This window comes from Amblyomma mixtum, chromosome 3, assembly GCF_055824585.1.
Source record: "Amblyomma mixtum isolate Tamu chromosome 3, ASM5582458v1, whole genome shotgun sequence".
In the NCBI taxonomy this organism is placed as follows: Eukaryota; Metazoa; Arthropoda; class Arachnida; order Ixodida; family Ixodidae; genus Amblyomma; species Amblyomma mixtum.
Window position 1 is genome coordinate 311,654,119 of NC_143014.1, and position 16,541 is coordinate 311,670,659.

Below are 16,541 nucleotides of genomic sequence, written 5' to 3' on the forward strand. Positions count from 1 at the left end.
GAAGGGACGAACAGATTAAAGACTTATACGTCCGCCGACGCGGACAGAAACGATATTCCCTTTTCTGTGAGAATAAGAGAGGGAACGCTGATGCGGCAGAGGTAATTTGAACGGTTTCAGCTATTTCTTTGGTAAGGCGGACACTATAATATTCGTAATCACTGTGCGGTTCTCCAAGAATGGAAGGCAGCCGCAGTCCCAGCTGTGACACCGTAAGGCGTCCGCCACGGTCCATTTAAATCGCTCATTCCATCGCCTGAGCACCAGCACAAAGTTGAAACGGAGGCAGTTTTCTGCATATATGTATCATGAGAACATAAGAGCTGTTATTTTATAGTGAATATGTCCCATCATGAGAAAGTACGTCGAAGCGCGAAATGAAGGATATATGAAAAGCGGAAGTTCGTTGCGCTGTTAGCTGCATCAAAATTAGTATATTTATAAAACTGTGTTTATTTGGCTAGTGGGTACGTTAACATTAAACTGAGTTTGAAAAACAGTCATTGCTAAGACCAGGCAGGAGCGACATGGAGCTCATATAAAGTCAGAATTAATGAGTAGTAAACACCACAGCTGTTAGAAGCGAATATTAGAAGAACCAGTAACAGTATGGGTTGGCTATTATAATTAATGGCATAATGAATTTAAGTGATCATGAGCAAAGAATAAGCACTGGCACTGCAGGCACAAAATGGCGCACTATATAAGTCGATTTGCATGAATGTATGAATGGCCTTCATTTGGAGAATAGTGGGCGTTGTACTCCCATGCAACTGATGCAAAGATGTCCAACTATGGAACGGTAGCTGTAAAATCTCAGAGTAGCGTTAAGAACACTTCGAGCGCATATTTTAATAAGATTATAAAATTATCAAGAATTAGTACCTGAACGGTGGTGCATTAATATTGCACAGAAAAAAAGATCAAGAATCCGAAATCCTGTTAAACAACAGACGGCACTTGCGGACTCATAGTTCAAGCGCTATCCTATTTCGCCTCGAAGATGTTCCACCTGACCGTCTTGAAAAAGAGAAATAAAGAAAACACCCGGAAAAACGAAGACTGGCAGTAACCTTTTTTGAAATAGAACAATCTTGTAGCCAAAAATTTTAGGTTATTGTTTTACCATACCAAGGGCTGCCCAGGATATCCGATGGAGGTGGCGTACGTTGATAGGCCGGGAATTTAATTTTTGGGCATTGTTCGTCTTCGATACAAAACAAAAAGAACGAAATGCGGCATTGAGACAGCGATATATTCTTTTCGCATAATGCAATGCTAAGATTAAGATGCTTAGATGCTGATTTCCTTTTGAAAGGTTAAATATAATTATCCATTCGTTTTGTGCATCTTCACTGGCAAAAAATGGGATAACTAGGTGATACCGCCACAACAAACAGCGCGATTGTCCGGTCGGCCCCTCGAAGCCGCGCGTACCGACGGCGCGCTTTCTGCCCCAGTAGGGTGCCTCGATGCCAGTCAGCGCCGCCGCATCGAGGCACCCTATGCCCCAGTAATGCCCCAGGAGACGTCAGCGCCGCGCCGCGGCAACGACAGCGCCGTTTTTGCCACAGCTGAACCTGCTGTGCGCAACTTGTTTGCCCGGGCGTCTGTTGTAGTCACACAGAAGAAAATTCACCAAATAAAAGTCCATTCACGGCGCGATCATAGACCTACAGTGACGTTCGCCGAAAGTGAAATTCTGCGCGCTGCTCTGTGCCTCTGTCTTGCACCGCCAGACATCGAGCCAACAGGAACCAGAGTTATCCAGTCGCCAGTCGGATTACCACGATGGCGGCTGATTTACCGCCCGGCTGGGAAAAACGAGTGAGCCGTTCGACAGGTGCGCGTGGTTTGCATCTCACTTCGTCCTTTTTTTCTACGCTGAAGCGCCCTGCCGTTTAGCAAATCAAATGTGGCGACGCGAGGTGGCGAGTAGGCTCCTAGAAAGCTAGATTTGAAAAAGCTAGGCCTCGATCAGATGGCGGTTGTTTTGCTTGCATTTGATAGCTCAGACAAGCTCGACTTGTGGCTCGCCGTGGTGGAGGTGTGGCATTTGACATCACGAAATCATGGAGTCGTAGTACGAAACGTTCGCGCTTTGTAAGCTTGGGTACTGAGCCGTGTCGTGCCATATTACTAATTGCATGCGCGCTTTCAGGCCTCTTATCTGGTCGAGTGTCCCCCGGCCGACGTTAACGACGCCAAAGTTTGCAAGATGCCAGGCGCACGAAAAGTCATTGGAATTGCCGCGCACCACAACAAAGCTGCCTGGAATTGAATGGCCCTGTCTGCGCTTGCAGGAACTGCTGACGCTACTCGGCTGTTGGCGCTTAGGGGGATCCGGCATCCCGCAAAGCGATCTTATTCCGCGTAGTACAGCTGCCATCCGTGTCGAACGCATTGCATTCGACGCAGTTACATTTGAACAGGCAGTAACGGCGTAAGCAAGGCGATCTCGTCGCCGCAGCAGAACCGGTCGTTGAGAGAGGGAGCGTGGCTTCTTGTATTCATGGACACATTCTGAACACAGAAGGTGGACAGAAAGGCGCCAGTTAAGTTGTGCGTGTGCGCACTGAAAAACAAAAGCTGTGTGTGTGAGTGCACAGAAATGCTGCTGTGATATCTGTATGACGCTGACACTAATTTTGTGGGCAGATTTTGCATTTCACCTCTTGATGGAGAATGTGCCTATATTCATGCAGTTTGCAATTTGCCTTGTGCACTGCAATAACTTTATTTTAGTACTGTTATAATTGCTCAGAGGCATGATAACGAGTTCTTCACACAAGCTGCCATGTTCTGCGGCCTGGTCGCATGCAGTGTATACACAAGGCGATGCAAAAAGTGTAGTTTGAGGTTTGGAAAATCATCTCTAATGGTGTGCGACAAGTATCACCTTTATTTTATTTTTATTCTTTTACAGCATGCATATCATAACGGAAAGTGCAATTTAAACGCCAGTGGAATTAACTGAAGCATACAGCATGCTGGCAGTACATGGAGAATATACTTGCAGCCACTGCGCTCCAAAGACATGAAACAACCCAGCAGTAATTTACCCGATGGGGGCAGCATGTCCTGATCCCCATGACCTCGTTGAGACCTGGGTGAACTGCAAAACGGTAGCTCGCGTGCTGTACCCCAGAAGGGATCCTCCAGCACAATTCAGTGTTTTCTGTGTAGCTGCGTACGCTTTACTCTACGTTCATGCAAAAGCTATGGCAAGATGAAAGGGCTCACTTTGGGAAGATATCTAAGAAGCCAGCCGTATTTGAGAGTTGTGTTTGATTTCCGTTAATCTTTTCTTTGATACAAAAGATGTAATGCCCCCGGTGGGGAACAAACCCACTCCCTCCTGCGGTGGTCTGCCACTCTGGTTGTGGAGGGTGGCACCATCAAGCCCGTGCTGCATGGGGTACTGCTGCAGGTGAGCCGTACTACCTGAACGTGCTCACCAAGGAGAGCCAATGGGAGCTGCCCAAGGAGGCAGCCAAGGCTCGGTCCACAACCAGTGCCCCCAAGGGCCACATATGGTGCTCACACCTGCTCGTCAAGCATCGCGAGTCACGGCGGCCCTCCTCCTGGCGCGAGGAAAAGATCACCCGAACAAAAGAGGAGGCGCTCGCTCTCATAAAGGGTGAGCCTGTGCAGTCACTCTGTGTGGTGGTTCTCAGTGGTGGGGTGGCCCACTTCTATTGGTTCCTGAGTGGTGTTTATTGGAGCTTGCACTTGTCCCTTTGATTTGGGCTCCTCCCCTGCTCTTTCCTTTTGTAAGCCATCAAACACATTTGAAAGCTATGAAAAAGGCAGATGAAAGTTTCTTGGGGTTGGGAACAGTGTGCTTGTGCTCTATACAGAAGGAAGGATTTTTTACATGACAGTATCGCCGGCTTTTTCATGGCTCTTGTGCTGCACCTTAGCCTTTACCACTTTGTAAGGAAGGAACATTGGTGTCTTTTGTGTGCTTCATCTGTGGTTCTCTCCCATGCTGCCTGTGCCATGTCATGCGTAATTTTAGACGAGTTTGTTCCAGGTATTGCTAACATGCATTGTAAATGGTGGCTCACTGTTAAGGCGCTCGGCTACTGAGCCATAGGACCTGGGTTCAACCCCGGCCACAGCGGCCGTGTTTTGGTGGAGGCAAAGTGCAAAAGGTGCCCATGTTTTGCACATTGTCAGTGCTCGTTAAAGATCCCCAGGTGGTTGAAATTGATCCAGAGCCCTCCACTAAGCTGTTACTCATAGCCACTGTGTTGCTTCGGGACGTTAAGGGGGGACACTGGTCTTTGGGACCATAAAATGGCTCAAAAATCGAATTTCTGAGAATGGCATTTATTAAATTTACGGCTATTGATCTCGAAAGTGTACAAATTTTACGAAGTGTTTCCTTTGTAGAATCAGTATTTTGACCATAATACCTAATTCAGATAATTGTGTGGGCTGGATTTGAGGAGCAGACGATAAAATGGCATGCAAATTTTGCTCATTTGGCTGTTGTAGTTTGTTGATACGTCTGCATCTATCAGGCAGAGGTGCATTTTTTTAGCTAAGGGAAGCTGAAGGCAGTGGTGGGAATGCTGTGCCAACATGCGCCAGTACATTACATCTGCTGCGTGTTGCTACAAATTGATTTTTTTTATGCAATTGCGCCAAGGCTGTGCCAAAGTACTATTCCAGCAATCTAGAGCTGTGGCGAATGTGAAGAGGCTGAGGCTACTGTCCAATGTGCAGACATGACTCTGGACGATAAAGATGACCGATGGAATTCAGCCCTGTCCTGTTTCTCTTTGTGGCTCTTTACCACCCACAGTTAGTAGACTGTGTGTACACACATTGCACGTCTGTTTCAGCAGTGCTGCCAACACTGTCCCTCCCAAACATAGACGGCGAATGCACGTGCAAAGAAAAAATTGCTTGTATAAGGCTCTATGCAAAATTTAGGTCCTGCTAGCTTTACCGGGCTTTTGCGCCGCACCGTCGTTGGACCCATAAGGTCAGTGTAAGACATCAAGAAAGGTTTCAGGTGTGCTGCAGCTGATAGTTCGATTCCGCGGACCTTGTTTGCGCTCCTTATAACAGCGCAGTCAATATCCGAGCTTCCGGTTTGTTTGTACACAGGAACTATGTTTATTCGAACTTTCAGCATAAAAAGTTGGTTTTTATTAGGGGTGTGCGAATATTCGAAATTTTCGAATATAATTCGAATAGTATATTTTTAGTATTCGTATTCGATTCGAAATCTAAGTATTCGTGTTGTTTCGAATATTCGATCCGACGCGAATATTCGTACCCAGCCGAATATTCTATTGCGAGCACCGCCGTTCATTTCGGTCCGCAAGTCCTATCAAAAGAGGCATAACAATATAGCGGCGCCTAGAGCAATGCGTAATGTTGGGCCATGCAGTAGCTGACTACGCTGGTGAGCTTCTTTGTGGCTATGCCTGCGAAGCTGGTATAGTCAGAGCTCTGCACGAAATACCTCGCAATACGTGCCAGTTCAGTGCCAAGTGAGAGGGCATTTTTGTGACTGGAGAAGTCGCTTCAGCTAGAAGGGAACTAACTACTTCTGCCTGACCGTGTGGAGCAGCTGGTTTTCCTTGACGACAACCTTTTATGTTCATCCCAGCAACGCGCTTTTGTACTTATGGCAAGCTAGCCTTAATGCTGTGTAGGAGCCATCTTCTCGGATATTTCCACTCTTCTATGAATAATGTTCGAGACTTTGATACTTTTTGTGCAGCAACACACATCTTTTGTGTTCATCACTGATAGTTGAACTGTGATGTTCTTGGGTGCTCAAATAATGTTTTGTAGTGGTTGAATTCATCTGTCCTTGATTATTCGATATTCGATTCGATATTCGGAACCAAGTATTCGTATTCGAAAAATTTGATATTCGCACACCCCTAGTTTTTATGAATAGGATTTGTGGTTAAACTGAACCACTTCTGATGATGGGGTGGGATTTGGGAGAAACTTAGGAGAAACTTTATGGCGATAAAACAAGAAATATGTACAACACTGTACTGTTACCACATTGTGCATGCATGATCTCGAGCTAGCTTGTTTTGTTGCCGGAACTCATCCACCACACGAGCTCGAATTATAGTTATGGTGCGAAGTCCGAACCGAGCCTTTTTGTCGCAAACACCTGTCAGGGAAAGAAAGCATTGGTGCTCCTTGGAGCGGAGACTGCACATGCACGACCAAATGCTTCATCGCAAGAGGTGTGGCCATTTTGAACTGCAACCGTGAAACAGCGACGGTGTGGACGCTGCAGCATTATAGCTCTAATGGAGCGAAGTGGCTGCGCTCATCTCTGTGATCGGTGGCCTGTTTGTTCATCGTGGCTTTTCCTAACCAAGTTCACTCAGTCGGAGTACGTTTGAGAGTGCTAACATCGCGACACAGGAGCGCATTCACGTGGCAATTTTTAAATCTTACGGGCTGCAAGTTTCAAAGAAAGAAACCAGGGGAAGGTGATATTGAAAAAAACAACTAAAATGGGCGTATCTCAACATGCTCTGCAACTTTTTGTGCAGAAAAATTTGCCCGAATGTTAACAGTACAAAAATTTTTATAATTTTTCTTCGTTAAATAATAGATCAATTTGGGCGCACCTAACTCACCTAGCGTTGTACATGTAGGACACCGCATTTTTGTGCAGTACTTCTAAACGTTTATTGGGTAAAAGGTTGTGCCCGCTAGCGTAGGTTCAAGAGGCTCTGAACTTTTTCTGTCCAAGGGTTGTATTGTGTGCATTCAGAAAGATCTGCCTGTCTTCTCTGGATGCCATTTTCAGATTTGGCCTCATCGACTACATTGTGATTCTGCAGGATAGACAAATATTTTTTTGCACATTTTCATCAGAAACCTACAGCGTGTAATGTCAAATGTGATTTTAATGTCAAATGTGATTATAAAGCAGATGGGAAATGTTTGAAGCTGTACCACATTTAACAGGAGGTGAATTTGCCTAGTATCCTACATAGTAGGATGGCTTAATAGTCGGTGTCGAGAAAATTATTTCCGCCAATAAAAGGACGATTTTTAATTCTGAAGTGAAATAAACATTTCACATAATATATATGTGAATTTGTTCAAATCTCTGAAGTCTGGGCATGTATTGGTTAAAAAAATAGAGACCTGGCCAGGACAACTGCCTACAACCCTGCACCATTCGAATCTTTATGCAGCGTGATGTCATTTTCTAACGCGTGTGGCGAGTGAGTTGGAACACCGTCATTCTTCGCATTTTTACCCTTCTCACTAATTGTGCCCCTGCTGCAAAAAAGCACGAGAAAACTGCTCCAAATTGAATTTTCACCTGCTACACAGCCTGCTTCGAAATACTCTTGGCCATTCCCACCACTGTGAGGGTGCAGTGTTTGCGAAATGTGATTTTGGAAAGTCCGTCAGTGTTTAATAGGTACACCTTAAATGTTAATATTCGAAGTGGTGTAATATTACTACTAGGGCTAAAATCGAAAAACAGCTTTGAACATTGCACTCTTTACTCATTAAACTATGTAGCCATGCATTAAAGATCATTTTTTATTGAGCCATTTTTTTTGCACCGAGGTGCTAATGATTTATAGAAAAAAGCAATGGCATTTCTGAAATCAATATAAGAAACTGGGCAAGGTGGTTTAGTTTCATTAGGATTGGCCTTAAAGTAAGGGAAATAGCAGTAAACAAGTGTCCCTCCTTATATCCCGCAGTTCACCATTAATTTCTACATACACACAACTTGCTTGCTTCAGGCTGGTAGTGATGACTGGCTTTCCTTTACTTAGTGGTGGAGGCAGAAACTTTTGAGCAGCTTAGTCACAAACTAGAAAGTTGCTGCTGATGGAAGTTAGTCAAAGTCAAAGTGTTTATTCAGACAACTCAATGGTACAGTTGCCTATAGGGCGTAGTAGAATGGCTGCCTGACAAAAGAGTCTGCACCCTTCTTGCTCCCATTTGAGAGCTCAAGACATTCAGCTCATAAAATAAACACAAAACGAGATGGAAATACAGAGTGGATTGGTTAACATTGGATTGCAGTAATTTCATATTGAACATTTATGCACAATTGGACAAATACTATGAGAAACAACAGAATAAATATGAAAAGAGTGGTTATGCCTGGAGTGACAACAGGTACATGTTGATGCGATTTTTGAAAGCTTTCAATGACTTGCTTTCTTGAATAATGTTTACAGCAGGATGGTGATCGTTTAGAAAACTGGAAATTCTGTAGCTAAGTTTCTGGGCGCCCTAGTTCGTGGTAGTTAAGCAGTGGGCAGGTTATTTTTCCTCCTGAAGGCTAGCCACTGCGCCTTGGAAGGTTAAGTACTGACGCTGCATCTGCGGGAGGCCTACTTTGCCCGAGTGAGCTATTCTCGGTGGTGTTGCAGGCTACCGTGAGCAGATTGTGTCGGGCAAGGCCACCTTTGAGGAGCTTGCCCGCCAGTTCAGCGACTGCAGCTCAGCGCAGAGGAAAGGCGACCTCGGCACCTTTGGCCGTGGTGCCATGCAGAAGCCCTTTGAGGAGGCGGCGTTTGCGCTGAATGTTGGCGAGCTGTCGGAGCCCGTCTTCACGGAGTCGGGCGTCCATCTCATCTTGCGGGCTGCCTAGGTCTTCCATCAGCCTCACCTTTGACTGGGCTCATCCTCAGGTATAGTCTCACTCAAGTCTGCTTCGAGTAACAAAAGCAGTGCAGACTGCTAAGACTGGTTACGCAGGGCACAGGCTAAGGCAGTCACTAGTGCTGAATGACCTGCAGGTGTATTCTTTGACTGGTGCACAGAGTATCTACTCTGTAGCTGGTCAAGATATATATATATATATATAAAAACAATCCAAGAGAAAGAGAGAAGTGCACGAGAAAGTGGGGCAGGTTCATTCACAGGCTATGGACAGGCTGTGCTCAGGGAGCCAGAGAGAAAAAAAAGAGACAGCTGCATTCGCAAAGCAGCGTGTGTGCATGGAAAGTAAAGCCAGAGAAGGAGAAGAGCCATTACAGCATGTACCATTTGTTGCCAGGAACAAATTCAGTGACAAGCTCAGTGAGGGCAGTCAAAAATAAAAAAAATCAGCATGATAGTAAAAGCAGGTAAAGCTAAAGAAAGGCATAGCAATAGTAAGAGTCTACATTGTGATAAAACAGTAACAAATAAAAACCAGAGGTGCCTGTTAAGGGCAGTATAGTAACAATCAAAATAGTATGCGGTCTGCTATAGGCTGCGGTAAGAATTTACAAAGACTCACAGGAAAGCTGTTTTCTTGCCTGACAGTAGGATAGGAGCTGTGCTTATGCACTGTGTCTCTGCTCTGGATATGTGCACAGCCTGAGAGATTTCTCTCATCAAGTCCCGTTCGTGCCATATGCTGGATTGTGTTGTGTTGAACTGGAGTGTGCAGCTGCACAGCTTGGTGATTGCAAAGGTGGACGCAAGAATTGCTGCTGCGAACACAGTTTGTCCTCTCGGAGTCATGGCCAGTGTGAGTGCGACCACAGGACAAGGGAACCTCACAGATACAGTCAAGGCCAGACATTTTGAATTAGTGGCTGGATCAAACACATAGATTATCCCCTTGAAAATGCTGTGTAAAAACTTAGGAAAGTCGTACAGTGTATTGAACTTCATTTGTGCAGGTCGTTCGATATACAGGGCGTTTCAGGGAAGACTTTAAAAGTAATTTTCTAAAATAGCCTTTTTGGGGTAAAAATGTGGCGTTTGCAGCATGGTATTACCAGTGCTGGCAGACACCGAAAAGTGGGTAGTTAGTAGTGAGCTTGTTGACTAATTTCTGATAATTAACTTTTTAACTGTCGCAGCTAGGCAAATGGTTGAAATTAGAGATTTGTAGCCCGTTAGTAATAGCCATATCGGATTTAAGAATTTCAAAGACGCGATTATTTGGCATTGTGGCTCGACAAAATTTTGCTACATCGTGCCAAAATACATGCGCTTTCGGAAAGCATGCAGGCAAAGCAGCATTTCCAGTGCACATAACTAGTCAAAAAAAGCCAAATTTTGTCGAGCTGCAGTGCCAAGGGTAATCACGCTTTCTAAATTTCAAAAAACTGATATGGCTATTACTAACGACTGGCTACAAATCTCTGATTGCAAGTATGTCCCCAACTCTACTAGTTAAAAACTTAATTATTAAAAATTAGTTTACCAGCTTACTACTTAAGATGAATCACTAGTTTTCTGGTGTCTGCCAACACTGGTAATGCAATGCTGAAAAAGCCATATTTTTGCCTCAAGAAACCTATTTTTGAGAATTGCTTAAAGCCTTCTCTGAAAGACCCTGTATGGAACGGCGTGACCCACCTATGATACTGGCACTTCTCCTTGCAGCACTCTTCGATCACTTATCGTGCGTGGAGGTGGGTTGGCTGCACGGCCATGGGCACCTGCCAACAGCGCTAGCACTGTGAAACCGTGTGCTGATATGGTGTGCTTGAGGGTGGCCTTCAGTCTCTTATAAAGTCAAACCTCATTACAACGAACATGGATATTATGAATTATTGGCTATATCAAACTGTTCTAAATATTTTTAACAAACACATGCATTTCATACTTCATATATCGAACGCGGTTTGCCATAAAATGGATATATCGAACTGCTGAGCGCCAAGCTGTGCCTGCTTGGTTGGCAGGCGACAGGCTTTGCCTCGCTGCACGGGTGACTGGTGGTGGAGCGGCAAGTATTCACGCCACGGCTCCCGCTTTATCTCGCATTTGCCAACAGCACTGCAGAAGATATAGCTGCGGGAACAGCTGGTAGCCAGGCGGGCGGCACTCGTTTGGGCCTCTCGCACCCGTCGATAGTGCCCCAGAACCAGCGACGCAGTGGGTTGTTGTGGATTTCCAGCAGCCTTTCTCTGCTCACGTTGGCTGTCACGGAGCGGAGGTGGTGAAAAAGGGCGAGAGCTTTCGTCCTGGCATCCGATTTTTTATGCAATGCCGTTGTAGTGCGAGGAAGCCATCCGAGCTGGCATTTGATCTGCCCCGAAAGAAAGCAGCCAAGCCACGTATGGTCACAGGTGATTCTACCACCACAGAAAGTTTTGAGCTGCATGCTTGGCAGCGTCGCCTGCCCCCTCCTTCCTTCCATCCTCATTTTGATGCATCTCCTTTATGCCCTCGTTTAGCTCCTTTCAACTGACAGTTGTCTAAACTGCCTAAGCCTGGAACCCTGCTTTATGCCAGGAGTTCCTCTCCATCTCTGTCTTCAGACGCTGGTGCCTTTAGCAACACTTTTGGGCTTTACAAGCTCATCTGGGAATCTGGTCTAAATGTCATACAGTTGAATCTGGATATAACAAAATTGAGAAAAGCATGCCATTTTCTTTTTTGTTATGTACAGCTTCTGTGTGAGGGCTCGAAAAGTCAGTGCAGAATGGAAACTAAAATGAGAAATAAATGTAGGTGAAGTCCCCTTGAAAGTGTTCAAGTAAACCCCCGTTACTTGCAGGTTTGACTGATAAGTCTGGACTAGCCGCCATATGTAAACTGGTTTTCTTAGTGCAATGTAACACAAGGACCAAGCAGAAAGTGACGAAGAGCACAGTTGTGAATTAGGTTTGGAGTTCTAAATGCCTAAATAAAGGATGCATAAGGAGACAAACTGACTTTAAGTGGTGGGATGATGGCAATCTCATAGGTTCACACACTGCTTGAGAATTTTTTTTAAAGGCTAGTTTTGAGGTATGATGAACATAGCATGGGGTTGACTTTGTCTTAATTTTGATCAGCTAGGGTCCTTTAATGTGTAAATGTGCATTGAAATGGTAGCTGAGTGGTGAGTAAAAAAGATTAGCACGAATGACCTATGACTGCACTCACAAAAAAAAAAAAAAGAATTCTTTGTATTCGATGACTGAATGCTGAACCACCCCCAAGACTGAAGTGTGGCAACAGCCAGGCACTCCCGTTATTAGTGCGTTTGTAAACCATAGAGATGCACATTTCCATTGCCCCCGCTTTGGTGATTGCTCACTTGTGCTGATATTTTGTAGCACTTGCTACCATATTGTTATGCATTGTGCCTCTTTCGGAATTGAGCCGTTTTGGTCTTGAACCCTACATATGAACTTATCCTTGATAGCAGAATGCCTCAGGCACTGGGCCTTCACCGTGAATGTCAGTGACATGGAACTAAGCACATGCCACATGATGCTTGCTGCGTTTCATCATCCGTAAGCCTTCTTCTCAAATGGGCTCTTTCCTTGCCTTTCGTAATGCTGACACAACCATCGCTCACAAAACAGCACAAAAGACAGAAGGAAAAGCACAGGATGGATGCTTAATTCTCATTTGGGTGTGTTCAGATAAGGGTGGTAACCAAGGCTCCATGACCATTTTTTGTTTGGAGTGAAATTTTTCTGTGGTGGGCAGATGTGTCGACCTTAGTTTTGCAAGAAATGCCGTATTTCACTTCCATAGAAAGTGTATGTCATAAGAGGTGAAAACCTTCAGTTTTGATAATTTGCAAAATTGCAATCGGATCCCTGCAGAACGGAAATAAATTTTGTGGTGTATGAATATTTTTTTGAGTAATATATGCAAAAAATTTTCTGTTGCAAGTAGCGCAAAACTTTTTTGGCTTTAAGAATAGACCCATTGCAAAACTTGATAAGTCAGCGTTTCTTTGTAGCGAAAAGCCCTTTACCACAGTGGTGAATTGCACCTACGAAGCATTATTTATTTATTTATTTATTTCGTTACTATCAGGGCCGTTGGGGCGTTACAGATAGGAGTGGTAAGTATACTTATACAAATAAAATACAATAAGGAGGGTAGTTAACATAGGTGATGAAGAAGAGCAGATCTAAAAACTTCTGGTTCAGAGATGGAGACGATGCTGGCGGGCAGGTGGTTCCAGTCTGAGCTGGTCTTGGGCAGGAAAGAATAAAAAAGAATAGTGCACTTTATCGCGGCTGCAACACGCGGCAGAAGCACGCCAGAAAGGTGCACGCATCATTTTCACAATAGATGGCTCCAATGCTGCACCCAATTTCTGCCCCCCAAAACTGATTTGGCCACCATAGTGAAGGGGTGTTTGCTGCGCAGAGAAGCCAACTTCCAAAGCACTGAAAAGGGTCTACTTCTCAGCAGAAATATCGCAGACATTGTTAAAAAAAAGTGATTAGTTTCAAGAAGGGCACTTTTCAGGACAATAATGGGACCAGAACAAGCAAGAACTTCAAACTTAAATTTTTCCCCAGTATTATCAGTCCTGCCTACTATACCATCAGGGAAAATTTGTACTTCTAAATGGGCAAGGTTTTTTTTCTTAGTTGCGTGTTGAAATTTTCTGGAATTCGAAAATTGTGAAACATGGCCAACATTGATTCGGATTTAAAAAAAAAAAACATTATCCCCATTTGCTTTGAAATATGCTTGAAACATTTCTATAGTAGCTGGTACTTCTAAAGCAACAATAGTGTTTCACTATATTTTTTTTAATTATACAATAAATGCTTACCGCCAGTCATATTTCTTTCAGTTACAATTACTGGATATTTTCTGTTAAAAAGAGTACTGGTTATGAATTCAACTTCGAACTGAGTGCATGTGGTTGCATTTTAGCTAGCACAATGGCAGAGCCTCAGAGAGTGCTTTGGAAGCATGTTTTTGCTTGTTAGCCTTGTTAACAAGTCAAAACATGAATAAGTGGTTTTTCGTGTGGCTTCTATAGACCAGAATACGATACTCTTGCACTGGGACCAGTTCGCACGTACCTTCAAACCTAGGCATCAGGTGCTATCTTCTTCTGGGCTGCCAAAACGCCACGAAGTGCCTTTGCGCTATGCACAACAAGCGAGCTTTGCAACTTCTCATTGTGCTTAAACATGTCCGTGTCATCTTCCTGGAAGTACAAGAAGTCATCTGGGCGCCGCTGCGCTGTCTACGCATGCATTAACAGCCAGGGGAAAAGAAGCAGCTGGGTTGTGGAGTGATGTGCACAATGTACGTTGAGAGCCCTGTCGATGCGGTGCGTTCAGCCTGCATTGTTTCCATTGAGCCGTTAAAAATGCCGACGTGTGTCAAATATGGATTGTTGCAGTGCATAGAACAAAATACGAGGCAAGTACGAAAGTGCGAGTTAGTACTGTGTTTGAAACGATCGACCTAACTGCATGTCCATCGCAATACGTTTAGCATTCAGTGACCGTGTTATAGGAACATGCCGGTATGCTCGGAGCATTCGGGACGGGGTGAATAAACATCTCCTGTGTGAATTTGGAAGCCTGAGCCGCTCTTCTCCCTGCAGAGGTTGTGTTAGCCACAGTTATGCCCTACTGTATGCATGTGACGACTAGTTGGGGCCTCAAGCTTGCGCGAAGCTCGAATCCCCACGGTGGTTGATGGCCTGTACCCATCGTAGTAACCACAACACCGACCGAGTGAAACCTTGTGCACAATGCTGCTGCTCAGGCACACAAGAAGGAAAAGTGCAGCCCAAAGCTAGAGCGTTGTTTTCTGTGTTTACACTTTAGCGGTATCGATCTATGTAATCGCACTGAAATAGCGCAGTGGCTTGCAGTATGACGTGAAAGTTTCAGCTTACAACGAGACAAGGACGATGAAGAAAGTCCGGAACATCATTCTCGTCTGGTCGTGCACAGAAACTTTCATGTTATGTCATACCAACATGCCCAAACTGTAATGTTATTGTAGTACGACCGATAGAAGCCAATGAATTTGGTCGAGTGGAGCGATCTGCCATGAGTCTATTTTGGTCATTGGGACCGGCTCACATTTGTAGCTTGAGGGCTCAAGTGCTATATAAGTGGGTACAGGGTGCGCACAGGTCCTTGAAAACCCGATTTTCAAGGCCCTTGGAAATACTTGATTTTTTTTTTAAACCCTTGAAAGTCCTTGAAAACTCTTGTTCCAAAGATGGAAATCGCGATTTACGCTAAAAAGGCTTGCAAAACTTGTGCAAAATTGATAAGTGTTTATTTTCTCGGCATGTGTATTTCTACTTGACATTTAAAAAAAAAATTCTGGGAAATTTCACAAGTTTGGTGCATGCATATTATGGCTGGCCACATTGAGGTGGTGTAATCGCCTGTTCAAAAAGGTGCGGCCGTGTCAGCATCGCCATCACCGACCGTTCAACTTGTTTTGCGTTCCGCGTGTGTTGGCGTTTGACTAGGCGTGAAGAATTCGCACAGACAAGCTTTCAGATCTGCATGTGAATATGCAATGCAAAAGAATGCTCAGAAAGTGTAAATTTCAAAGCGCGTGGCTGAACCACAGCAATTACAAGAACTGGGTGGCACCAGATGCAACGAATTCGCACCAAGCGAAATGCAAACCATGCGGGAAATCCTTCGACCTGGTTGGCATGGGAAAGTCTGCTTTGGAAAGTCATATGTAGAGTGGGAAGCACAGTGCAAGTGTAAAGAGAGTAGCAGCGGGTTCGGTGCGCTATTATTTTACTGCTTGCGTGAACATGTGAGCCGTCGATATGTCGCATCGCATGCAAGGTTAACTAGCTGGTGACAGATGTGGAAATTTTGTGGAGTCAGTCTCATCCCACTGCTCCTGCAGATCGCTGTTGAAGCGCATGTTTCCTGACAGATTGCTGAAGGCTTTTCATGCAGTGAAAAGAAATGTGCTGAAGTGACTTGTCTCGGCCTGTGACCTTTTTTTTTTCCCTGATTGCTGCAGCGAGATGTAGACTGGGGTGAAAGCTTTGTCATACTTTTCGAGGAGTCTGCGAACGAGTGCCTGCAAGAGAAGCAAATGAATATACACAAGATTTTGGGACTCGCCAAAAAAAGCTTAAAGGCATCATTATAGTGCTTACCTTGGAGCCCAGTAGAAGCAGGAACAAAAACGTGTTAAGCAGTCAGAAAGGCGCTGCGCTGAAAAACGGCTTGACAGTCTCAACAAAAAAGGGAGACCCTCGAAGCAGCTGTTAGTGACCTGACTGCATCAGCAGATGACTATGCTGAAAAGGCGGAAACAGCTAATGACCTCGCTTTCATGATCAAATCAAACTCCATGAGAAAAGCGGCAAAGTCTAAGGCTGAAGAACTGCTAAATCTGAACAAAGAGATTAAGGCAAAGCTTCAGAAAAGGTCTCTTGAACTTTCCTTGACACGCATTGGCCATTGAGTGCAATAAACGTGATAGTTATATTTTCTTAAATATACTGTGTAGTAGGTCCTTGAAAGGCCTTGAATATCCTTGAATTTTTTTCTGTGTACCCTGTACGAACTCTGATGTTGCAATCGCTCACTGACTGGTCTCGTTTCACCACAGGGTCCTTAAAACCTGGACGAGATCATCGCATAGCTGATCGAGCGTGGAGCCTGGTGCTTGCTGGACCAGAGGCAGTGCTGCTGTTGTCAGCCGTGCATGCCACGGTGCTTAACGTGTTCTAAGCTGGTTGGTGGGTTATGTAACATACAAATTAAAACAAGGTGTGGACCTGACATGTGTCACAAACCTCTGGCCGTCCCCCTTTCATTTCACCTTGTCATGCGCATTTCTTGTTTTTACGACCCCTTTTTTTTTTC

At 44.7% G+C, this 16,541-nt stretch overlaps 1 protein-coding gene across 1 annotated transcript; it reads left to right on the forward strand.

Annotated features, from left to right (window-relative positions):
- The first annotated feature begins 1,655 nt into the window (after window positions 1-1,655).
- On the forward strand, window positions 1,656-16,457 carry LOC149355615 (peptidyl-prolyl cis-trans isomerase NIMA-interacting 1-like). The gene is made up of 4 exons (XM_089583947.1): window positions 1,656-1,843; window positions 3,431-3,640; window positions 8,406-8,666; window positions 16,285-16,457. Exons 1-3 carry the CDS (start codon window positions 1,792-1,794, stop codon window positions 8,624-8,626), a joined length of 483 nt encoding a protein of 160 aa, XP_089440073.1. The 5' UTR covers window positions 1,656-1,791; the 3' UTR covers window positions 8,627-8,666; window positions 16,285-16,457.
- The last annotated feature ends 84 nt before the right edge of the window (window positions 16,458-16,541 follow it).

Excerpts from the sequence above, each read along its gene's own strand:
- LOC149355615 (XM_089583947.1), top strand. The coding sequence starts at position 1,792 with ATGGCGGCTGATTTACCGCCCGGCTGGGAAAAACGAGTGAGCCGTTCG. Across the intron at positions 1,844-3,430 it reads ACGAGTGAGCCGTTCGACAG|GTGAGCCGTACTACCTGAAC; the intron begins GTGCGCGTGGTT and ends GTACTGCTGCAG. Across the intron at positions 3,641-8,405 it reads GGCGCTCGCTCTCATAAAGG|GCTACCGTGAGCAGATTGTG; the intron begins GTGAGCCTGTGC and ends GTGGTGTTGCAG.